At 39.5% G+C, this 22,692-nt stretch overlaps 1 protein-coding gene and 1 pseudogene across 1 annotated transcript; one reads left to right on the top strand and one right to left on the bottom strand.

Annotated features, from left to right (window-relative positions):
• Nucleotides 1-205: 205 nt before the first annotated feature.
• Nucleotides 206-1,714, top strand: LOC148121996 (guanine nucleotide-binding protein G(t) subunit alpha-1 pseudogene; annotated as a pseudogene).
• Nucleotides 1,715-16,453: 14,739 nt separating this feature from the next.
• Nucleotides 16,454-20,087, bottom strand: LOC148121995 (pyrin and HIN domain-containing protein 1-like). The gene is made up of 3 exons (XM_087906002.1): nucleotides 19,965-20,087; nucleotides 18,524-18,697; nucleotides 16,454-16,843 (listed from the first exon to the last, which is right to left on the bottom strand). Exons 1-3 carry the CDS (start codon nucleotides 20,085-20,087, stop codon nucleotides 16,454-16,456), a joined length of 687 nt encoding a protein of 228 aa, XP_087762128.1.
• Nucleotides 20,088-22,692: the final 2,605 nt, after the last annotated feature.

Here is a 22,692-nt window from a genome sequence, read left to right as displayed (position 1 = left end):
TGATATTCCTCTTACTTTGTTATTCCTGGGATCTGTCGCTTTTCTGGTGTTTGGCTATTTTATAAGAAAGATACAGTCCTTACAGACTGAATCTACAATGCTGAGGGCAGAGATTAAAACCTTAAGAACAATTCAGACTGATACCAACCTCCTCAAAAAAGAGTTTGGAGATTTCAAGGAGGAGACTAGATCTTTGTCTGATATGACTCGGTCGACTGACCAAAATATCAAGAAGGTACAGTCTGATATTGCTTCTTTAGAAGGGAGCTTCACTGTTCTGGAGGAGGGGACAACCAAAATGACTTGTAACCTCCAGTCCATGACTGTAAGTGCTGAAACATTAGCTGAGAGGATTATAACCATTGAATGTGAAAATCGGACTTTATCAAAAGGGTATGATAGATTAATTGACAGGATTTCCATATAAGAAGGCACAGTACATGCCATGAGGATTGTGTCCAAGGAGGAAATGGTGTCTCTGACAGACAAGCTCCATGCCTTAGAATCGTTAATGAAAGCTTTGGAGCATAATACTGGACAGGAGATTCAGGACTTACAGAAGATAATGGTGAGCAGATTTACTAAGATTGAGGAAATCATAGACTCTGATGAACAGGAGCAAAAGGTAGAAAGGCAACATTCACCTCAAAAAACTCTCAGTCGAGTCCATCCTGGCCATTGTTCAGGCTATGACCATGCTCAACATTCAGTATGGAGACTCCGCACGACAGGATGATGCCCAGAAGTTGATGCACATGGCGGATACCATTGAAGAAGGCACGATGCCCAAGGAGATGTCCGACATCATTCAGCGTTTGTGGAAAGACTCGGGCATCCAAGCCTGCTTTGAACGTGCCTCAGAGTACCAGCTCAATGACTCTGCTGGCTACTACCTTTCAGATCTCGAGCGTCTGGTGGCTCCAGGGTATGTGCCCACTGAGCAGGACGTGTTGCGTTCTCATGTCAAAACCACTGGCATCATCGAGACACAGTTCTCCTTCAAGGACCTCAACTTCAGAATGTTCGATGTGGGCGGGCAGCGGTCCAAGCGCAAAAAGTGGATCCACTGCTTTGATGGTGTGACCTGCATTATTTTCATCGCCACATTGAGCACTTATGACATGGTGCTGGTGGAGGACAATGAAGTGAACCAAATGCACGAGAGCCTGCACCTGTTCAACAGCATCTGCAACCATCGCTACTTCGCCACAACATCCATTGTGCTCTTCCTCAACAAGAAGGACGTTTTCTCTGAGAAGATAAAAAAGGCACACCTCAGCATCTGCTTTCCCAATTACGATGGACCTAACACTTACGAGGATGCCGGCAGCTACATCAAAGTGCAGTTCCTCGAGCTTAACATGCGGCGTGACGTGAAGGAGATCTACTCTTACATGACGTGCGCCACCAACACACAGAATGTCAAGCTCGTCTTTGATGCTGTCACTGACATTATCATCAAGGAGAACCTCAAAGACTGTGGGCTCTTCTGAGATGGGATCCTAGCTAGCCAGATCTTCCACCGTCCTTCTCAATGCCAGAAATCATGTGTGACCCTTGCTCTGAGACTCTGTAGCCCAGCTGCCCTGTAGTCCCCTCCAATAACTCCTGTGCCTCAACCTGCTGCTCTCTTAGCCACACATACAAAGCCCTGAGGCTTGAAGTGCGGACCCTCCCCTAGGTCCCCAACCCCGCCCTTCACCACCTGGCTGCACTGGCCTCTTGGACCCACAGCAGCTAGCCTCAGCTAGGACAAGGCAGAACTTGGGACAGCTGGAGCTCACAGTGACTCAGCAATGCCCCAGTGACCCAGGTCTCCTGACACCCTTCTGCCACCCCCACCAGCAGCAGCTCACCTGGTGGATCTCGGTTCAGCAAACAGCCCACCCTCCCTCCCCAGCTTTCATGAAGGGCTTGAGGTATCCCTCCCTCAAGCAGGCCTGGCACTTGTCAGCAGGTCATTCCAGCCTACTCTTTGCATATGACAAGTCCAACATCTGTCCACCCAGTGGTCAGTGACTGTCCCTTCCAGTAACCCAAGGGATCCAAAGTTCAAGCTCTGGTCTTTTGTAGCCTCACATAGATAAATTAGTGACTTTGAGATGGGTGCCAGGGAGAGACACAAGCCAAACCTATTCCCAAATACCAGGCTCAGGGTCTCTCCCAGTCCCTGTCCCTCTGGGTCTTCCCTCTCTGTCCTTAGACACTTCCACACTCCACCTCGTTCGCCCCCACACAATACTCAGGGTTGTCTGGCCAAGGTATGGTGTACTGAAGGAGAGTACATTGACATCCGCTATGACCAATAACCAAGCTATGCTGAGGGGTGGCTGAGGGCAGAGTTCAATGCCTATTGATCAACCATGGGCAAAGAATATCCCATGTGAAGTCGCAAGCAATTCCATGTGACTCTGTTCTCCCTCCTAATTCAGGGACCAGTCCTTGGGAGAGAGAAGTGAAAACCAGGCCTGAACCATTAGAGACAATGTCCCACATCCTCCAGCCACTTCCGCTTTCTTCATCAAGCAACAAGTCTTTGCTTAAGCCTTTGGGCCGGAGGCAGTGCTACTGTCTGAGACACAGTGATTCTGTCCAGCAAGGCTAGGGCGTAATCTGTACTTCCCCAGCTACGTGCCCAGACTGAGCAATAAACCTTTGCACCAGGAAAAAAAAACTCTCAGTCTACATAGAGTTATACCTGCCTTTCCAGTAATAACATCAGAAAAGATAACCGGCTCCAAAAACCCTAAGGTCATTAAAGAACATACATGGGAGCCTATATGTATGAATGATCTGAAAGAATTTAAACAAGCAATTGTGAATTATGGACTACATTCATCCTTTGGTAGGGAGTGTTAAAATCCTGGGCTCTGAGCAGCAGGGCCACCCCTCAAGATTGGAACCAGCTCACATCAGCTGTCCTAGAGAATGGACCTTTATGGCATTTCAAATGCCTATTCAAACAAGAGGCCAGACTTTTACAACAACAAGAATCACCGAAAGGAATTGATGGTGTGGGAGAATTGTCTGTATTCTGTCAATCATATTTTAATGAAATGCTGATTGGCCAGGCAGGCAGTATAGGCGGGAAAGTCAGACAGGAAGTAGGGGTGGAGCAAAGAGATGGGAGTATTCTTGGAAAACAGGAAGCTCCCTCCACCACTCCTGCACAGACCACCAAAGAGGCAGGATGTAAAATGCCAAGCTGAGAAAGGTACTGAGCTGTGTGGCTGACGTAGATAAGGATAATGGAGCAAAATAAGTTATAAGAGCTAATAAGTAGCCTGACCAAATGGGCCAATCAGCTTTATAACTTATAGAGATCTCTGTGTGGTTGATTTTCTCTGGGACTTGCCGGCTGTGGGGTACTGGGCGGCATGGAAACCCCAACAAGCCAGCCCCCTCATGTTACATATGGTGCCCAACATGGATAACTGAATCCACAGAAAGCTTGAGAAAACTTAGGAAAGAATAGAGTAAGTAAGTCATGATTTCTTGGTAGCAGCAATTTCTCAGGTCTGTACTGCTTGCTAGAGGCAAGCAAGCGCTCTCATCTAAGAGAGGCTTCCTGACTCAGCTTTAGCTGCAAAATTCTGCAGCTCTTTTAAGAGGTACTGCCACGAAAAACTTAAACAGTGTTGATGTAAAGCTGAACGCATGCTTTTCGGTTTTCAGACATAGCAGGAAAAAAGCTGTGCCATTTTAAAATGCCGGCTTTCTGGGCTGTCCTGCCAGGGCAAACTCTGACTCTTTCAGGCAGGCAGTCCGACTGTGTGTGGTCTGTGAGCAGAATGCTGCAGCTTACTGGCAAGGACCTTGAAACGCTATAGATTTGTGGCAGTGAACACAGCTCTCGTGGTATCTCAGCCACGGGGCTGGAAAGCTAAGGAATGGGCTGGATCTAACTGTCAAAACCAAGGCTTTAGTCTTACCCATTGAAGACTCGTGTGGTCAGAAAAAGAGAGATATATAGTAAAGAGAGATTCAAAGAGGAAGAAAACCTCTAAATGGTTTACAGTGTGTTAAAAATATATGCAGGCTAAAGGTTAAAGTCATTAAAAATAAAAACGAAAGGGAGAAATAGGGTGTGGTGGTACACACCTTTAATCCCAATGCCTGGAAGGCAGAGGCATACTGACCTCTGTGACCTCAAGGGTCAAAGGTAGATTGACCTCTGTGACCTCAAGGTATGGTGGTACATGCCTTTAATCCAATTGCCTGGGAGGCAGAGACAGATCTCTGTGAGTTCAAGGTGTGGTAACACACACCTTTAAGCCCAGCACTGGAGAGGCAGAGACAGAAGGATCTCTGTGAGTTCAAGGATAGCCTGGTCTACAGAGTTATTCCAGGACAAAGATATATACAGAGAACCTGTCTCAAAAGCCAAAAGTTAAAAGTAAAAATATAAGAAATAGAGGTTAAAGTAAAGCCACATGAAGATGAAAAATAAACAGAGAATCTTGATACTGTGTGTTATTATGCTCTCTTTGAATTTTTTGAATGCTGAGGAAGGAACAACAGCTGCTAAAAGACTTTTGTTTATAAATGCTGCTGAACTAATCCAAGATAGGTGCTTTGAAAATACCTTGGCTTCAAAATTGAAGTCAAAAGGTATGTTACTTTGGAGAAGAGATTTTGCTTTTGTTTCCACAGAAAATGAGAAGCTGTGGATTCATTTTGAGTTAAGAAAAATCAGGTTCCATCAAGGAAGGCCTCCTGACAAATCTCCAACAGGAACACATGGCCCAGACGTCTGAGTTCTTCATCCAGAACATGTTCAAGACTGCTGCCTGAGATGATCAAGACTCACAGGATACTTCAGTCAGGACTTGATTATAACTCTACATTTTTTTTAGGTCCCCATAAGATTATCAGTGCCCCCAACCAGCAAGAAGTAGCCTGAAATACTACGCCCACATTCCCAACAAATGGATTAAGGGTATTTTCCTTTGTTTAAAAAAAAAAAGAGGGAAATGGTATGGGAGAATTGTCTGTATTCTGTCAATCATATTTTAATAAAATGCTGATTGGCCAGGCAGCCAGTATAGGCAGGAAAGCCAGACAGGAAGTAGGGGTGGAGCAAAGAGATGGAAGTATTCTAGGAAAACAGGAAGCTCCCTCTGCCACTCCTGCGCAGACCACCGAAGAGGCAGAATGTAAACTGCCCAGCTGAGAAAGGTACTGAGCCGTGTGGCTGACGTAGATAAGGATAATAGGGCAAAATAAGTTATAAGAGCTAATAAGTAGCCTGACCAAATGGGCCAATCAGCTTTATAACTTATAGAGATCTCTGTGTGGTTGATTTTCTCTAGGACTTGCCGGCTGTGGGGTACTGGGCGGCATGGAAACCCCAACAAGCCGGCCCCCTCATGTTACAAATTGAGGTTTCTCTAGATCAAATTTTAGGGGAAGGACTTTACTCTGATTCTCAGGAACAAGCTCTTTATGATGAAAACATTTTATCCATATGTGCTACAGCAGCTCTAAGGGCCTGGGACAGGGTTCAAGACTCAGGTCAGAGAGTAGAATCATATATCAGGGTCAAACAGGGTCAGAGAGAACCCTTTAGTGACTTTTTACAAAGACTAACTAAGGATGTACAAATAGTGATACCTGATCCAGAAGCAAGAAATATAGTAATTGAGTCTTTGGCTTATGAGAATGCCAATGTAGAATGCAAAAGGATCCTGGGACCTTTAAAGCTCAGATCAGCACCTTTGGATGAATGGGTTTTACATACAATGAATGTTGATACATTTGATTATGGCAATGAAACATGGGTGCAAGAAGCAATTTCCAAAGGTAAAAGGAGACATTAGATTACAAAATGCTTTCATTGTGGCAAAATGGGACACATGAAAAGGGACTGCAGACAATGGAATTTCAGGAATAATGCCTCTTCTAGGAATAACAGGAATAAAAGGACTCAGCCTTCAGGTTTATGTAGGAGATGTGGAAAGGGCAGGCATTGGATGAATGAGTGTAGGTCAACAAAAGATAAACAGGGCAACCCGTTGCCATCGGGAAACTCAATAGGGGGCCTCTCAAAGGCCCCCATGGCAAATGTGGTCCAGTCATTTCCAATCACTGCAGAGAACATGCCTCTTCAGGGAAATTAGAATGCCCCATGCCTGCTGTTAAAAGCAATAACGGCCTGAAGGATGAGTTAAATGTGGTGAATGAATCAAGAAATCTAAGAGGACAAAGTAAACGAATATTCTGGCAGACTTCTATAAATGAACAAAGACCACAGCTAAGAGTGTGTGTAAATGGCAAATTTATTGCTGGCTTACTGGACACAGGTGCGGATGTAAGTATTATTACTCCAGAATCTTGGCATCCGCATTGGCCTCTTCAGGAGGTAGATATTCAGTTCTTAGGAATTGGAACCCTATCTCGAGTAAGACAAAGCACGAGATGGGTCAATTGTATAGGTCCAGATGGACAAATAGAAAAACTAAGGCCATATGTAGCCAATATTGCAGTGAATTTATGGGGCCGTTACCTATTGCAGCAATGGAATACCCAAATTAACATTCCTGCTGCTTCCAGAGCCTATATTTCTAAGGACAATATCACAAGATATTACAAATGGTGGACACCAGCCATTAAAGCTATACAAGAACACAACACAATTGATGGCCCTTCAGAGGTACCAACAGCCATGCCTCTACAGTGGTTGACTGAGAAACCAATATGAACTAAACAGTGGCCTTTAGCTGAGGAAAAGTTACAGGCTTTAGAACAGCTGGTACAAGAGCAATTAGATGCTGGACATATAGAAGAATCTACCAGCCCTTGGAACTCTCCAGTATTTGTTGTTAAGAAAAAATCTGGTAAATGGAGAATGGTGACAGATCTTAGAGCTATCAACATGATTATTCAACCTATGGGCCCTCTGCAATCTGGAATTCCTCTGCCCTCCCTGTTACCAAAGGGATGGCCTCTTATAGTTACTGATCTGAAAGATTGTCTCTTCACTATACCATTACAAGAAAAAGATAGAGAAAAGTTTGCCTTCACAGTGCCTATCTATAATAACTCTCAGCCTGCAAGGAGGTATCAATGGACCGTCCTCCCACGGGGAATGTTAAACTCTCCCACCCTGTGCCAATATTTTGTAAGCCAACCATTGAAAATTATACACAAACAATTTCCGAAGTCCATAATATACCACTATATGGATGATATCCTGGTATCTGATCAAAACAAAGACACCTTAGAAAGGCTGTTTGAAGAAGTAAAAAAATAGTATTACCTAATTGGGGATTGCAAATTGCTCCTGAAAAAATTCAGAGAGGAGATTCTGTTAATTATTTAGGTTATAAAATAGGTTTAGAAAGAATTAAGACTCAAAAGGCACAAATCAGGAACTCTTAATGACTTTCAAAGATTATTAGGAGACATTTCTAGTCTACGACCAGCTGTTGGGATAACACCTGATCTAATGATTCATTTAAACAAAACCTTAGATGGTGACAAAGATTTGAATAGTCCCAGAGAGTTAACAGCTGAAACAGAAAAGGAACTGACAATGGTTGAGGAAAAATTACAGGAGGCACATGTAGATAGGGTGGATCCAAATCTTAGTTGCATTCTAGTCATATTGCCTTCCAGAATTTCTCCTACGAGAATTTTAATGCAGAGGGAAGAAACTATTTTAGAGTGGATCTTTTTACCACAAAAACCAAGTAAAAAATTAAAAACTTATGTGGAAAAAGTCTCTGAATTGATTATAAAAGGAAAATTGAGACTTCATCAATTAGCAGATATAGACCCAGCAGAAATTATAGTGCCTTTCACTGCTGATGAGATAACAAAGTTGTGGGAAGACAATGATCCATGGCAAAGATCTTGTGCTAATTTTTTGGGAGAAATCAATAACAATTACCCAAAAAGCAAGAGACTTAACTTTATAAAGAGAACTTCTTGGATCTTCCCTCGAATTGTCTGTGATGCTCCAATAACCGGAGCCCGTACATTTTATAACGATGCCAATAAATCAGGGAAAGCTGGTTACAAATCAGAAGAATTGAGTAAAGTGGAACAAAGTCCTTATGATTCTGTCCAGAAGGCAGAATTATATGCCATCCTTATGGTGCTTAGGGATTTTAAAGAACCTCTTAATATAATTACTGACTCATAATATGCAGAGAGTTATTTTGCATATTGAAACTGCTGAATTTATACCTGATGATACAGAACTGACCTCATTGTTTATCCAGGTACAAGACATGATCAGAAACAGGCTCTGCCCTATGTATATAGCACATATCCAATCCCATATGGTTCTGCCAGGTCCTCTAGCACAAGGTAATGCAGATATTGATCAATTATTGATTGGTAGTGTGCTGCAGGCATCTGAATTTCATAAAAAATATCATATCAATAGCAAAAGCTTGAAAAAAGAGTTTTCTATTACATGGCAACAAGCTAAGAAGATTGTAAAGAAATGCCCTACTTGCTCTTTTTATAACCAAACACCATTGCCTGCAGGGACTAATCCAAAGGTTATTAAAAGGAATGAAATTTGGCAGATGGATGTGTTTCACTTTCCAGAATTTGGCAAATTAAAATATGTACAACACACCATTGACATGTACTCAGGTTTTCAATGGGCAACTGCTTTAAGCTCAGAAAAAGCTGATTCAGTAATCACTCATTTATTAGAAGTTATGGCCATCATGGGTATACCTACACAGATAAAGACGGATAATGGTCCAGCTTATGTTTCTAGGAAAATGACACGATTTTTTGCTTATTATAATATTAAGCACGTTACAGGTATACCATACAATCCTACAGGTCAAGCAGTTATAGAAAGATCAAAACGAACTATAAAAGATATGTTGAACAAACAGAAAGGGGTGGAAAATACCCCCAGGAATAGGTTACATAATGCTTTATTAACCTTGAATTTTCTCAATGCTAATGAGAAGGGGACAACAGCTGCAGAAAGACATTGGATATTGGAAAAGTCTGCTGAATTAAATCAACCAATTTATTTCAAGGATGTGCTGACCTCACAGTGGAAGCCAGGAGATGTGCTGTGTTGGGGAAGGGGTTTTGCTCTTGTTTCCACAGGAGAAGAAAAATTGTGGATACCATCAAAATTAATAAAGGTTAGATCTGAAGAGAAGAAACCTCTTGGAAAGGAGAAATGACAGCATCTACAATGATGATGACCATACAGGTGGTAAGAAAAACATAAAATGGGGGCAGGGTTCTGTTCTTGTCTCCACAGGAAAACGCTCGTCTTTGAGAAATTCAAAGGACCCTGGATGTTTGAATACTGACAGATGGAAAAATAACTACCCAATATGGATTATCAAGAAAACTGAATAGGTTCTGTGAGTATGAAGCTCTGGAATATACTAAATCATATTTCTGAATTTATAGAGCTAGTTTTGGAGTTGGACTCTTGGCTCTGTCCCTCTCTAATTCCAAGCCTGTTGTTCGGAGAAAAACCCAGAATTTCTGGAGTTTCTGTCTTATATCAAGAGCCATGATATGAGACAGAAAGAAATATGAGTTTAGAAAGCATCTTTGCTTTTCTTCATATCTATCATACTTTTCATTGAATATGTCTATCATACCTTTCATTGAATATATGTTTGTATATGTCTATATAATTAATATTGAATTTTTCTACAATGAACAATGAGTTCTTTCTGCACCAACATTTGAAGTTTCCAGGAAGAAGATGGGACCCCCATAACAACAACTCCACTCGGTTGATATGACGTCATGATACTGATAGTGCTACTACAAGTCCTGTTTCAGGTATCAGCTGCACAGATGATTCCAACTTGGTTAGCTGAAATGGTGCACATCTTGTACAACATTCTGGCCAGACCTCCACCAAATACTCAGAGACTGTGTGCAATTTTAAAAGACATTGACCTTGAAATTTAACCATCATTTTAGTTTCACAGGATCCTCCAGAAAGAACCATACCCCCATGACAGCTGGAAGTAATTCTAGAGGATGATGTCCCCTCTCTCAGCAAAGTTTGTCCTCAGGTTTAGGAACAATATTTAGGGATTGATTATAATTAGTATACAGTTGAGAGTTGGGAAAGGAATTTTATAAGCTCAGGGATCTTTTGGGGAAAAAAAAGGGATAATTGGATAGATAATAATGGTATTTGTGAGTTATTGTTTATAGATAATTACATCGGCATATATTGAATATTGTATGTATGCATGCTTCTACCTGTTTAAAACATTTTTTATGTATTGATATATATTGTATTGATATATGTATACCATATTGCAGTGTACATTTGTACCTCTGATTAAGATACTCATATATTGTTTATGTATTGATATTTATTGTTTACATTTGGAGGTCATTGTCCTCATTTATTGCACAGTTGTTTATTCTCTTAGTCTTTAAGTTAGATACATGTTAAGAATTGTAGATCAATAGTCATCTATGTCTGTCATATTTATGGTTAGACTAATCAGGTTCTTTAGATACATAGAGATTATATATAAATAGTCTTCAACCTCTTCGAAGAGCTGTAGAAAATGGCATTTAATTTAATTTTAGAGTTCTGTGTAGTGAGACACAATCACTCCTGGCAACACCGACCTATTCCTGAGAGATTGTTGAGCACCAAAGACACTCCACTTGGAACATGTCCTCTTGACAAAACCGGCCTCTGGGTAAGGAACTGCCCATACTTCAACTACTGACAAATACACGGTATCTGGAAATGGATAAACAGAACTGTCAAATCTTGTCAAGACAGGGTAAGACAGTTTTGAAAAATCTCTTGCCTGTTAAAATCCGGAAATGAATAAAATCCGGAAATGGATAAACAGAACTGTTAAATCTTGCCAAGACAGGGTAAGATGGTTTTGAAAAATCTCTTGCTTGTTAAAAATAATCTGTCAGTTATTCTAGGCCTTAGTCATAGTTGGTTGCTTCAACGCTGCAAACAGGTCTTTGGTGATTGCCCAGGTAGCCAGTTGTCTCTGTGATTTGTTGCATGTTTTGGAAGTTCTTTGATTGCACTTCCTAATTACTCAGGCAACATTGTTTCCTTTCTTGGATCTTCTATGGGGTTGAAGACTAGATAAATGTAGCTACTTTCCTCTCATGACTTGGCCAAGTTATTTATTATACAAGACTTTAGCTAGTTAGAATAGGATATTTGTACTTATTGTATATAATTGTGTAGGTTTGTACTTACTGTATATAATTTCGTAGTAGGCTTAGAACTCTCTTATTTACACAAAAGGGGGAGGTGCTGCGGGAGTATCTTCTGCTGCTTTAGCCAATAGTCGCTGAAGCACCAGCCCATGGTGCTGCGGAGCACCTTCCACTCCGTCAGTCAATAGCCACTGAAATACCAGTCCACTGGGGCATGGTATATTTCTCTTTTAAAAAGAGCCACAGATCTCGGCTCGGGCCTCTTGGTTCCAGCGCTTGGTCCCGGCTCCTGCTCCCGGCTCCTGCTCCAGTGACTAGGCTCCCTTCCTGACGGTTTATGGTGTATGTAAGTTTTACCCCCCAAAATAAATAACCCCTTAAAACATAACTGGTGTGGGATTGATTCACCGTTATACATCCATCTTTATCATACATAGTTTCTTATATTGGTGGAAGGAGTATGGTATAGTGAGATGGGAAAAGAGTATCTTACCAAAGTCTGCCTTTTACAGAGATATTGAGTCATCGGACCCTCTTGTAGAATAGAAAATTTATAAAAGCATATCTTGCAAATATTAAAGAATTGTTTGGGTTTAAATATTGTTATCCTTAAAGCATTGTATCCACGGCTATTACTTTTTCACTGCAGGTAGCTACCAGCCGTCAATAGCACTGCAAGAGCAGGATATGTCTGCCTCGAAATTTAGTTAAGCTTGTAAAAATGCTGACCTCTGTGTCTAGATTAAGTTTATATAGGGGGATGGTAAAATGCACGGGGGCTTTTATACTGATTCTGACGCATTCCTTAAAATACAATGTATTTCTTAAACATCAAAAATAGGAGGCAATAATAAAACTGTTCACGTAACCCTGGTAAGAACATCTCTTTTTAAGTATAAATAAAGATGGCTCAAACTATTTGGGGCCTTTTGAGTATAATTCACTAGTTGGTCAGAGTCTTTACTTGAGCCAGTGTCCCATCTCTGTCTCATGACCTGCACCCTGATCTGACGCAGGACCCCAGCAGAGTGACACTATTAGGAGACAGGGCCTTTTTGAAATAGGTGTGGCCTTGTTGGAGGAAGTGTGTCACTATGGGCATGGACTTTGATGTGCCTTTTGCTCAAGCGTCCCTCACTGTGACAGTCAGTCCATTTCCTGTTGCTTTCTGATCAAGATGTAGCAAGGATCATGTCTGCCTGCATGCCTTCAAGTTCCTTAGCATGATGATAGTGGGCTGAACCTCTGAAAATGAAAGCAGCCACCTCAGTTAAATATTTTACTTTATAAAATTTGTTGTGGTCAGGGTGTCTCTTCACAGCAATAATCATCTTATCCAAGAAAGTAAATAACTTTTTGTTCTATCACTTTCTAAAGCATTCATTTATTTTGTTTGTTGTTCCCAGGCCATAGTTTTCTAGAGCATAATGTTAGAAGAAACAGTTAACTCCAACATCAGCTAAATACAGAATAATTTGGGATTAAATGTACTCTGTATTACAGCTAAGCAGTCAAGCAGTCTTCTTTCAGTGATTAGGATAATGGTCCCTTACATCCTTTGTGGGAAATCACAGCACATCATGGACTTTTTAGATAACACTGAGCTGAACTATCTACATAACACTGACAATACTGAGGCCTTGAAAACTTGTGGAAAAGCTCTGAGCTTCTTGCACCTTCAGACACTAAAACAATGGTTGTCTGACTGATTTTCCTGTTAAGGATAGTGGATGGTGCATGTACTGTTGTTACGCTGGTATATGAAACAAGGGACACCAACCAAGGGATGAAAGATTGAGAGTTTTAAAGCTAATCTGCAAACAGGTTGATTCCATGAATACCATCATTCATCTGTCAGGTGTCCATTGATTTTTCCTGTATAGAAACCATGAATGTATATTGTCAAAGTGCTGGCACTTAGCAGTTCTTGTATCTCTCTGTATTTGGCAGTCCAGGAGATCTGGAAGCCTTTCATTTTCTGATATCTTTTTCAAGTTCTTTTAGTGTTTTCATTTTATAAGTCTTTCCTATCATTAAGAGTCAGCTTCTGTAAGTATTGCATTTTAATATGTACACACTTTTTTCCTGTACTTGGACCTTATCTCCAACTTCAGTGTCATCCATGTTCTCATAAGGAGGACTCTGGAAATTTCCATGATTCAATTACGGTTGCATCACTGATTCTCATTTTTATCCTTGATGACCCTGAATAAGAAAATGATGAAGTCAGATCAGTTGCTATGCAGTTGGTCACACACTTTTCCCCTCCTCACATTGTCTTTTCTCTATGAGCTACTTCCCTTTCCTTACTTTTGACTGCCTTGCTTTGTTTGTTTAGTTTGGGTATTTTTGAGACAGGGTTTTGCTGTAGTTTTAGAGCCTGTCCTGGAACTAGTTCTTATAGACCAGGCTGGCCTTAAACTCACGGAGATCTGCCTGCCTCTGCCTAATGAGTGCTGGGACTAAAGGTGTGTGCCACCACTGCCTGTCTTTTGACTACCTTCTTTAATGGCTTTCTTTCCTGGGAGTCCATTTTCCTTTCTTGCATGAGACCACGAATCGTGCTAGTCACTCTTCCCAATCATGAGCATGGGAGAAGAGTACTAGTATCATGATGTAATGGGAGAAAGGATCTGCAGGACCTAGGTAAGATGTGTGGGAAGTCTCACAGAGAAAATGAAGTCAGATCAGTTGCTATGCAGTTGGTCACACACTTTTCCCCTCCTCACATTGTCTTTTCTCTATGAGCTACTTCCCTTTCCTCACTCTTGACTGCCTTGCTTTGTTTGTTTAGTTTGGGTATTTTTGAGACAGGTCACAGAAGGCATAGCTAGTGCACCTGCAGTGGAGCAGTATGGGAACTTTGTGAGGCTCCTTAGAACAACACAGATCTGAGAACATTTCTATGTTTCTGGAGCGGTAAGCCCTTGGGTGTTCTCAAGTTGAAGTTTATATTAGTTTTTTCTCGTGTACTAATTATCGTACATGATGTGTATGCCAGTTTGACAAAGGAAATAGATTCTAGTGCCTTTGTGGCCTGATATTCTTCTGGGTACCTTGCAAGCTTAAATATGCTGTGAGTTCTGTTCATGATCCTATGTGATGGACATTATTTCCATGTTGTAGATAAGGATCCTAAGTTCTCTGAATATAGAGCTGATTTGAACAACCAGGGAGTCAGAATTTAAAAGAAATCAATCCAAATTTCTACTGAATAGTATTTCTTCTGAAATAAATATAACTATTTTATTACTCACTTTAGGGGATTACAGCTTGGGAGTTGTTCCAAATTTCTTCTCTTTACTGTGGTTAAAAATACCCTTATTTAAAAATTATAGAAAAAATGCCCACAATAATTGGAAAAAACTGAATTTTCCTGCCACCCCTTGGATGTTCCACACAATACCAGAAGTCGTGTCTTGATAGACTACTAACTAAAATTGCTGTTAGGAAGAATACTGTTGTCCTAGAGTGCATACCTCCATGTAACTGTACCTCACAGCTCCCAGGAAGCACTCATCCACATTTGAGGTCAATTCGAAGCCAACAAGTCTAATTCTATCATCAATCCTACAGTTGACACTGGTGAGGCGTCCAGATACCACCACTTTCGTTTCTCCTGTCTGATCCATAATTGCCTAACATATACAATTATTCCCCCTACATATCTGCAAGACAAATTAACATATGTCTTCTGAGAAATGTATCAAAATTGATCACATCAATGAGAAATAGTGTTGGTTAAGAGAAACTTGTCTCTGTCAAAGCAAATATGTGTAGTAGGATTAGAATTGCAGGTTCAAGGGGTCAGTGAGATGGCTCAGTAGGTAATGCTGCTTTTTGTTGAGAGTGACAACCTGAGTTCAATCCCAGGATTCATAATATAGAAAAAAAAACCTCTCAGAATTGTTCTGTGACTTCAACAAGAGCACCATGGCATGTGTGCTTCTCCCCTGACCTCACAGTGTAAATAAAAATAAATAAATATATAAAATTAAGTACACATTTTAAACAATAGAATTACAGGAACAAAACAGCTTAAGATATTTGTGTTGGCAAATTCTTCATTTGAAACTTAATCAATAAAATTGTGTTCTTATGTACTGGCGCTAGTTTATCAGAATAGCCAAGATTTCTTAATGAGCAAAAGAAAAGGAACAAAAACAAAAACTGCAACAAATGTATATAAGTAAGCAACAATTGCAACAAAAAGTAAGCAACAATGGCAACAAAACCCAACTGGGTACATTTGCAGGTTTCCTAGGTAAATTTAAGAGACTTGAGAAGATTGAGAAGAAAAGTTGTAGCTCATTGTGAGTCTAAGAAGGACTACTGGAGTTCTCAGTTAAATGAATCATATTTAATCAATCTGTGCACTCATTCACTCTACTCCAGATCTTTCTAAGGTTAAATTCACATCATCTAGCTTTGCTTTTTTGATTTGCATTCAACTTACTTTACTTATTAGGTGTATAGTAATTTAAACAGTCTGCAGATAAATAGTACAGATAAAACTGATTAAAAATATACTGTCAAACACATGTATAAAAGAATATTATAAACACGTGGTTAGGTCAGCTAAAACCACAATTTTGTGGGGCATTGGGTCTTAAAAAGACACTCTCTGAGTACAAAATTCCGCAAAGCTCTTTCTGTCATTGTCTTCAGCTATAAATTAAGAAAGGAAACTGTATTTTTCCAGTCAGTTAACCTTCTCTTTAAAGCAGAGGTCATTCCCTCAAGAAGATCCTGAAGTAAAATGAAGAATAAAAGTGAGAACACTTTAAGGACATGGAGGTCAGAATCCTAGTTTTTTGGACATGACTGAATTATAGGTCAGAATTGTCTATTGGGTTTCTTGTTCTTATCATCTTAACCAATATGTAGGCTATGAGTTTGACTCTTCATTCACAATTGAGTTGACAATAATACAGGTAAGGAAGCTCTCAAAGAAATAAAATCTAAAATGAAAGTATGCTATAAAATTAACTGAATCTGGAACTAGAATGGCTATAGATGTATTTTCATAGCCAGACCAAGGCCAAAGGTTGTTGAATGTCTTTCTAAAGTATTTTCACAGTGTTACTCTGAGAACAAATTGTTAAAGCAATGGCATCACACACACCAGAGTTGGAAACTCTGCTTATCTATCTCTTATACAGAAGGCTTATGTTTTCTGTGTTCAGTAACTTGACAAAATTGCAGTTGCCAAGTTAAGATTTAACATGAGATTCCAGAAGAAATATCTACAAAATAATCTAATGGCTTCCCCTAGTTACTTTCCACTCTCCATTCACAGGCGTTTCTCTTGTTTGTGAGTGGAGATCAGAAATTTGAGGAGTTGTGTTGTCCTTTTCCTCAATGCTTTTGAGATACCCATATTTGAGTCATCGGTCACCACAGACACACTGGAGGCTTTGTGTATCATCAGAGATCCATTGCTGCCGAAATAAGCTGTGAAAGCAATGGGTTTCCTTTTGGAAAACATCTCCTGAAGTTTTTCATCGAATACCAGTACTCTGAAGAATTCAGTCTCAGTAACCACTGTGGCATGGAACATTTTCTGTCCTGTCATATCATAAACAAATGGTTTTGTTGTTTTCCATGCCACCACTATTGTGGGATCTTTGTGGTAAGCATCTTCCTCCGAGGGTTCTTTAGGTATGAACTCCATTGTTCGGCTCTATATGGAGTGTACACAGGAATAAACAGTTAGTTTTAAGACAGATGATAAAAAGAAATCTTTCATTGGATAGAATGGTGAAAATCTAAACAATAGCGGTTTCCTAGGTAATGAAAGAGATAGAGATTTAGGCAGTAGTTCGAGCTAGTACTAGTCTTACACAGTAGAGAAGGGGATTGTATTAATATTTTTTGCAATACTTGGGATTGAACCCAAGGCGGCAGCATATTCTGCAATCAGGTGCTCTTTCTGTGAGCTACTTCATGACAAGAAGTACAGCATTTTAAAGACAAGAATTACAAAACTTTATCCAAAATATCTGTACTGCTTTGCAAAAAGGCTTATCTAAGCAGTCGCTGGATGTACCCCAAGGACTTTGCCAATCTGAAAATTTGAATTAAAGCTCTTCACATGCAGAATAATGGATATGGAGGAGAATCCTGGAGCAGGAAAAGAGGCAGGAAGGGATAGTTGATTGATGAACTGTCTCTACAGTATTCCTTTCCTTCCTTCCTTCCTTCTTTCCTTCCTTCCTTCCTTCCTTCCTTCCTTCCTTCCTTCCTTCCTTCCTCCCTCCCTCCTTCCTTCCTTCCTTCCTTCCTTCCTTCCTTCCTTCCTTCCTTCCTTCCTTCCTTCCTTTCTTCCTACCTCCTGTCCTTTCTTTTGGAGCCAGGATCTCATTATTTATCTTGGAACTTACAATGTAGACTAGGCTTGTCTACAACCCACAGAGGCCCACTTGTCTTTGTCTTCTTAATGCAAGGATTACAGTTGTGAACTACCACAGTTGACCTTCTTACACTGTTTCTGAATTTCAGGAGAGCAATTTAAAGAGAAAAAAAAATTATGACATCAATCACAAAAAAGCCTAGACAACCGTCAATATTCGGAGGTACCTGTGAACTGGTAGCTTGCTGGGCTATCATGCACAAAGCCCATTTAGGACTCACGTCAATACCTATTTAAGTTAAAATCTTTATAGGGATCAAAACTCAGCTTAAAATAAAATTTCTGCAAGAGAAACAAGTAATTATGCATTGGAAAAGACTTATATCTATTGTCTTCAATACACTTTTTATAAATTTATACAAGGTATACAACTTTATTCTAAATTTTGTCATAAAAGTAATGGTAAGTTGCCATGGAATCATTTCAATATAACTGTGATGTTCAATATTGCTGACTGCCTTGCATGTTTATGATCAAGCAGGGAACCAGTCTTCTAAATTCAAAGCCTCTTAGAAAATTGTTTTGTAAAGCTGGGATCATTCAAAGAAAAATTATTATTAGATAAGATTGTGTTTTTTCCAGACTTATGAATGTTTCTAATTACATTACTATTATTATTTATGAACACAAATAATTAGATGTGTCTAAGGACCTCATGCTCCAAATGATACTGTTCGGAAAGGCCACATACAGTGTTCTGATGAAATGACACAATGCAGTAGAAGAGTAGATTTATATAAATTGCAGGCAGTATCTGAAAACTTACACTCAATAAATGAATGAACACATGAAATAAATAAATTTGTGGGAAGTGAAAAATCTTCTTTCAAGGTTATAAGCCCTGTAATTATATCATGAAAATATCATAAATTAAACAGGAAATCATAACACTTGATGAGAATGGCTAGGAGAGTTTGATGGATTCCAGAAAAGAATCTGGAGTTGACTCACAGCAAGGCCTGGAGCAGGAGTAGGGAGACTCTCAGCAAGGTCTAGGGAATGGCTGGGAGCAGTCTGATGTTGATCATCAGCAGGAGGTGTGCTGGAAGGTGATGCTATGTTAAGCTGGGACATCTTCTCGGGTAGTGTGTCTTCTGTACCAGCAGATGTTTTGTGTGATGTTTTCTGTTTACAAAGGCAAAAAAAGAAAAATAAAGATTGTTCTCCTTTAAATCTCGATAGTTATTTTCAAAGTCACAAAGAATACAGGAACTGTTTCTCTTTAGCTCTTTTCACAGGTTTTTGCTCTCTAATTTTCCCTGAAATGATAACACATTCACATCCACAGATACCTTGAACATCTGTCTTTCAGCTATCCTAACAAAGATAATGAGCCCCAGTCTGTTAATATGTTTTACATACTTTATTCACATCATTCTCTGCCATGAAGTCTTCTTTGTGCCCTCCCACCCGTTCTTGCTGGTTTCCTGTCTTCTCTCCAAGACTGGCCCTACTCTGCTTTCGTGTCACGTGTGTTCCTCCACCATGACCATTTCTCCCTTATCTTAAGACTTATGCCTTCCTTCTCATGTTCTCTTTTCTAACTCCATAGTCTACACACACACAAACACACACAAACGCACTCACACCCCATATTGCTCTGTATTGTACATCTCTTAATTGTATTTGGTTTTGTATTTAGCATTTTCTTTGACTAAAATAAGGTATTCAATTTTTTTCTTCTTTGTCTTTAAATTCTGAAATCCTCTGTTCCATAACTTTTAATTTATTGGTGAGACTTACATCTGAGTTTTTTTTTTTGTAGACTTCCTGAGTATTTTACTTCCAGTTTTAGGTTGTCTTAGTAATTCAATATCTTTATTAAATTCTTCTTCTGGTTCTTGAATTGTTTTCATTGTTTTATTCAACTGCTTATATTTTCACAGTCTTCATGAAGAATTTTTTTCATAGCCTCAGACATATTTAAATTGCTATTTTAAAGTTTTTGCCTCATGCTTCATCTAAATTGGTTTTCTTGGGGCCTGTTACAATGGGATTATTGTGTTCAGGAAGAGTTATATTCTCCTGGTTGTTCACATTTGTGGTTTTGTGATGAAATCTAGATATCTGGAGTACAACATTTGAAGAGTTTGTGGACCCACTAGCTCTCAATCCATCTGAAGTTGATATGCTAGCTGCCACAAGAGAAAAGTAATTAATACTCCTTCCCAGTTACATATGTGTCTCGACCAACCTCGTCCAGCAAAGAAGATGCAACGCCGGAACTCTTCTCACAAGCAGTTTTACTCAGGACCTTTTTCACAGTTCTCTCTCTCTTCCCCCGGGCAAGCCTCGCCCAGCCCTGATATAGCCAAGGGCTGCCAATCCAGGTTCACCAAGTGGGCACTGCCCATAGGCCCACGCTAATACAAGCAGCTTATGATCATCGAACGATCGTAGCATGAGCAGGGTCGAAGCCAAAAAGGAGTTGTTTGTCTCGGAGCGCATCCGCTTTCAGGATCGCGGAAGCCGGAAGCCAGCACCATTTTCTAGGTGCGGCTCCTGTATACTCCATATGGCTCTCCACACATATGTACAACAATGACCAGCACAGGAAGATATTCCTAATGGGGCAATGGTGGCACTTGTATTTTGGGAGTAACCAACAGTTGTCCAATTGGACGTAAGGCCCTCTTAATAGGAGGGAAATCATATCCGGTACTGAAAACCTAGCCAGCTACTGGATGGTGAGCTCGTGGTCCCTAGATGAAAAACAACTATTGCCATTTTCTTACACCAGTATAATTGCTAACTGTATTTCATTCTAAAAACCCATTCTTAATCCTACAGATAAGTGCAGCTCTCATCCTTCTCCAAAGAAGCTACTTTTTTTTTTTTTTTGCAGTAGATGAAAGCATTGCTTAAATCCATAACTGAAAAATATCAAGAGGACAACACTGTGGAGTGTTCATCCCTAATTGTTGCATCTCTAATACAATCTCTGCACCCAGGCTCAGGGAAGACAGTGGAAGAAAGAATGTAAGAGCCGGAAGATCACGTTGTTTAGTGCAAGCCAGTGTCTTCTCTATATGGCACATGGGCATATCATGAAAATTAAATAACATAACTTCCTAAATAAGATATTCATAATGGCAGTGTCGGTTCAATTACAACCTGGAATGAGGAAATCTCACAAACCTTCCCCCAAATGAAGAGCTACATTCATTAAGTGTGTTATTATTACAAAAGGCAGCATGGAGGTGGGCAGTGGTGGCTCACACTTTTAATCCCAGTACTTGGGAGGCAGAGGCAAGAATATCTCTGTGAGTTTGAGGCAAAACTTGCACGCAGAGTGAGTTCCAGGACAACTAGGTTTGTTACAGAGAGAAACCCTGTCTTGAAGAAAACCAAAACAAACAAAAAACAAAATAAAAGAAAGGTAGAAACAATCTTCTCCAGTGTTGAGCCAAAGCTTCTAACAAGCTATCAGATAAAAAAATTGTCAGCTTTAATCACATACACATACAAACAATGCCATTATATATGCATGTACATAAATATATGCTATTACGCATAAAACATTAATAACTAAATAAATCATGAGTTTGAGAAGGATTGTGGGGGACACAAGAGCAGTTAAGGGGTAGAAATAATGGAAACAATTGTCAAAAATTATAAAATATATTGTATTAAATTCTTTTTGGTTTTTCAAGACAGGGTTTCTCTGTAGCTTTGGAGAGTTAAATTTTTAATGAAATAATTAAAATATTTTTTGTACCAAAATATTGAAAGCCATGATGACAGAGAAAAGAAAAGAACGTATTGCAGCTTGGTTGAGGGAACATGAAAGAGGACATAAGGATAAGCAGTGTTTTTGTCTTAAAATGTAGGATAGATATAGTAAATGGTTGAGATCAACAGGGTGTAGAAAAATGTTCTCTATTAGCTTGTAGTTGAATAACTGAGCTAGTCAAGTGATAACAGTCAAATTTTAGTTAAGTCATGCACCTAAATATTGTAACAAAACATTCTTCAGTGGTGGAAAAATTAAGAACAAAATGCTCTGTGTAATACATGAAGAAAATAATAATACATATGTTTGTATATAGATGCATGTGTGTGTAGCTGTAAATAACTTAACATTACAAACTACTGTTGAATAACACAATATGTTTTCTTTCCCTAAAATGGTATAGCACCTTTAATATGAATTAATCTTATAGTAAAATTGTACCATATTTTCTTACAGCATTTTTCTTCAAGGATCTATAAGTAGTGTCATGGATGTTTTGCTTCATATGCACATGCATTTATCCATGTATATACATCAAATACATTCCACGTGTGTGAGAGAGTACACATACCTGTGAATTTGAAGAACAAAAGAAGAAAAAAGCCTTCCTCCCAATTTTATGGTAGATTCAGCAGTATTTGGCACTTACCACAAGAACAAGGTAAAAACATCTGAAAATACTTAGAAATTTTGTCTATTTAACTGATAAACTTTGCAAGATTTTTCTAATATGGTACAATTCTCAAATCAACATTTAAAATGCTAAATTTGGCTGGCCAGTTTAATCCAAGCACTCGGGAGGCAGAGACAGGCAGATCTTTGTGAGTTGGAGGCCAGCATGGTCTATAAGAGCTAGTTCCAGGACAGCCAGGGCTGTTACACAGAGAAACCCTGTTTTGAAAAACAAAAACCAAACAAGCAAAAAGGCAAAAAAAAAAAAAAAAATAGCCCAACAACAAAAAGATGCTAAATTCAAGTGTACCAAAGACTTATACCAGATTTTACCAAGACTATTTAAAACACTTTAAAAATAATCACTAGAAATGAATTTCTATTTAAATCTTCCTTTTGTTGCCTCCATATTAGCACCAGGAAAAAAAAAAAACAGAAACAAGACAAGCCACCAAAACAATAACTTTTCAGGACCTCTTACAGTAAGTGGAACACTGCTGTTTTAACTGGCATAGAAGACAGTGGAGGAGGATGTTAAATATGCACATGAAATCACCGAGACAACACGTGCTTGTGAATCTCAGGAATTTTCTATTGTGCACGTTCTTGAGCCCTCGCACTGTTAACATGGCAATGACACTAGACAACACAGTCTAAAATCCACCACGCTTGCTCACTTAATGCCGTTTCCTGGAAGCTCATTCATGTCACTTCC

Source organism: Myodes glareolus, chromosome 5, assembly GCF_982192425.1.
Source record: "Myodes glareolus chromosome 5, mMyoGla1.1, whole genome shotgun sequence".
In the NCBI taxonomy this organism is placed as follows: domain Eukaryota; kingdom Metazoa; phylum Chordata; class Mammalia; order Rodentia; family Cricetidae; genus Myodes; species Myodes glareolus.
The sequence above is the reverse complement of the archived record's forward strand: the minus strand, read 5'-3'. Positions and strand labels throughout refer to the sequence as shown.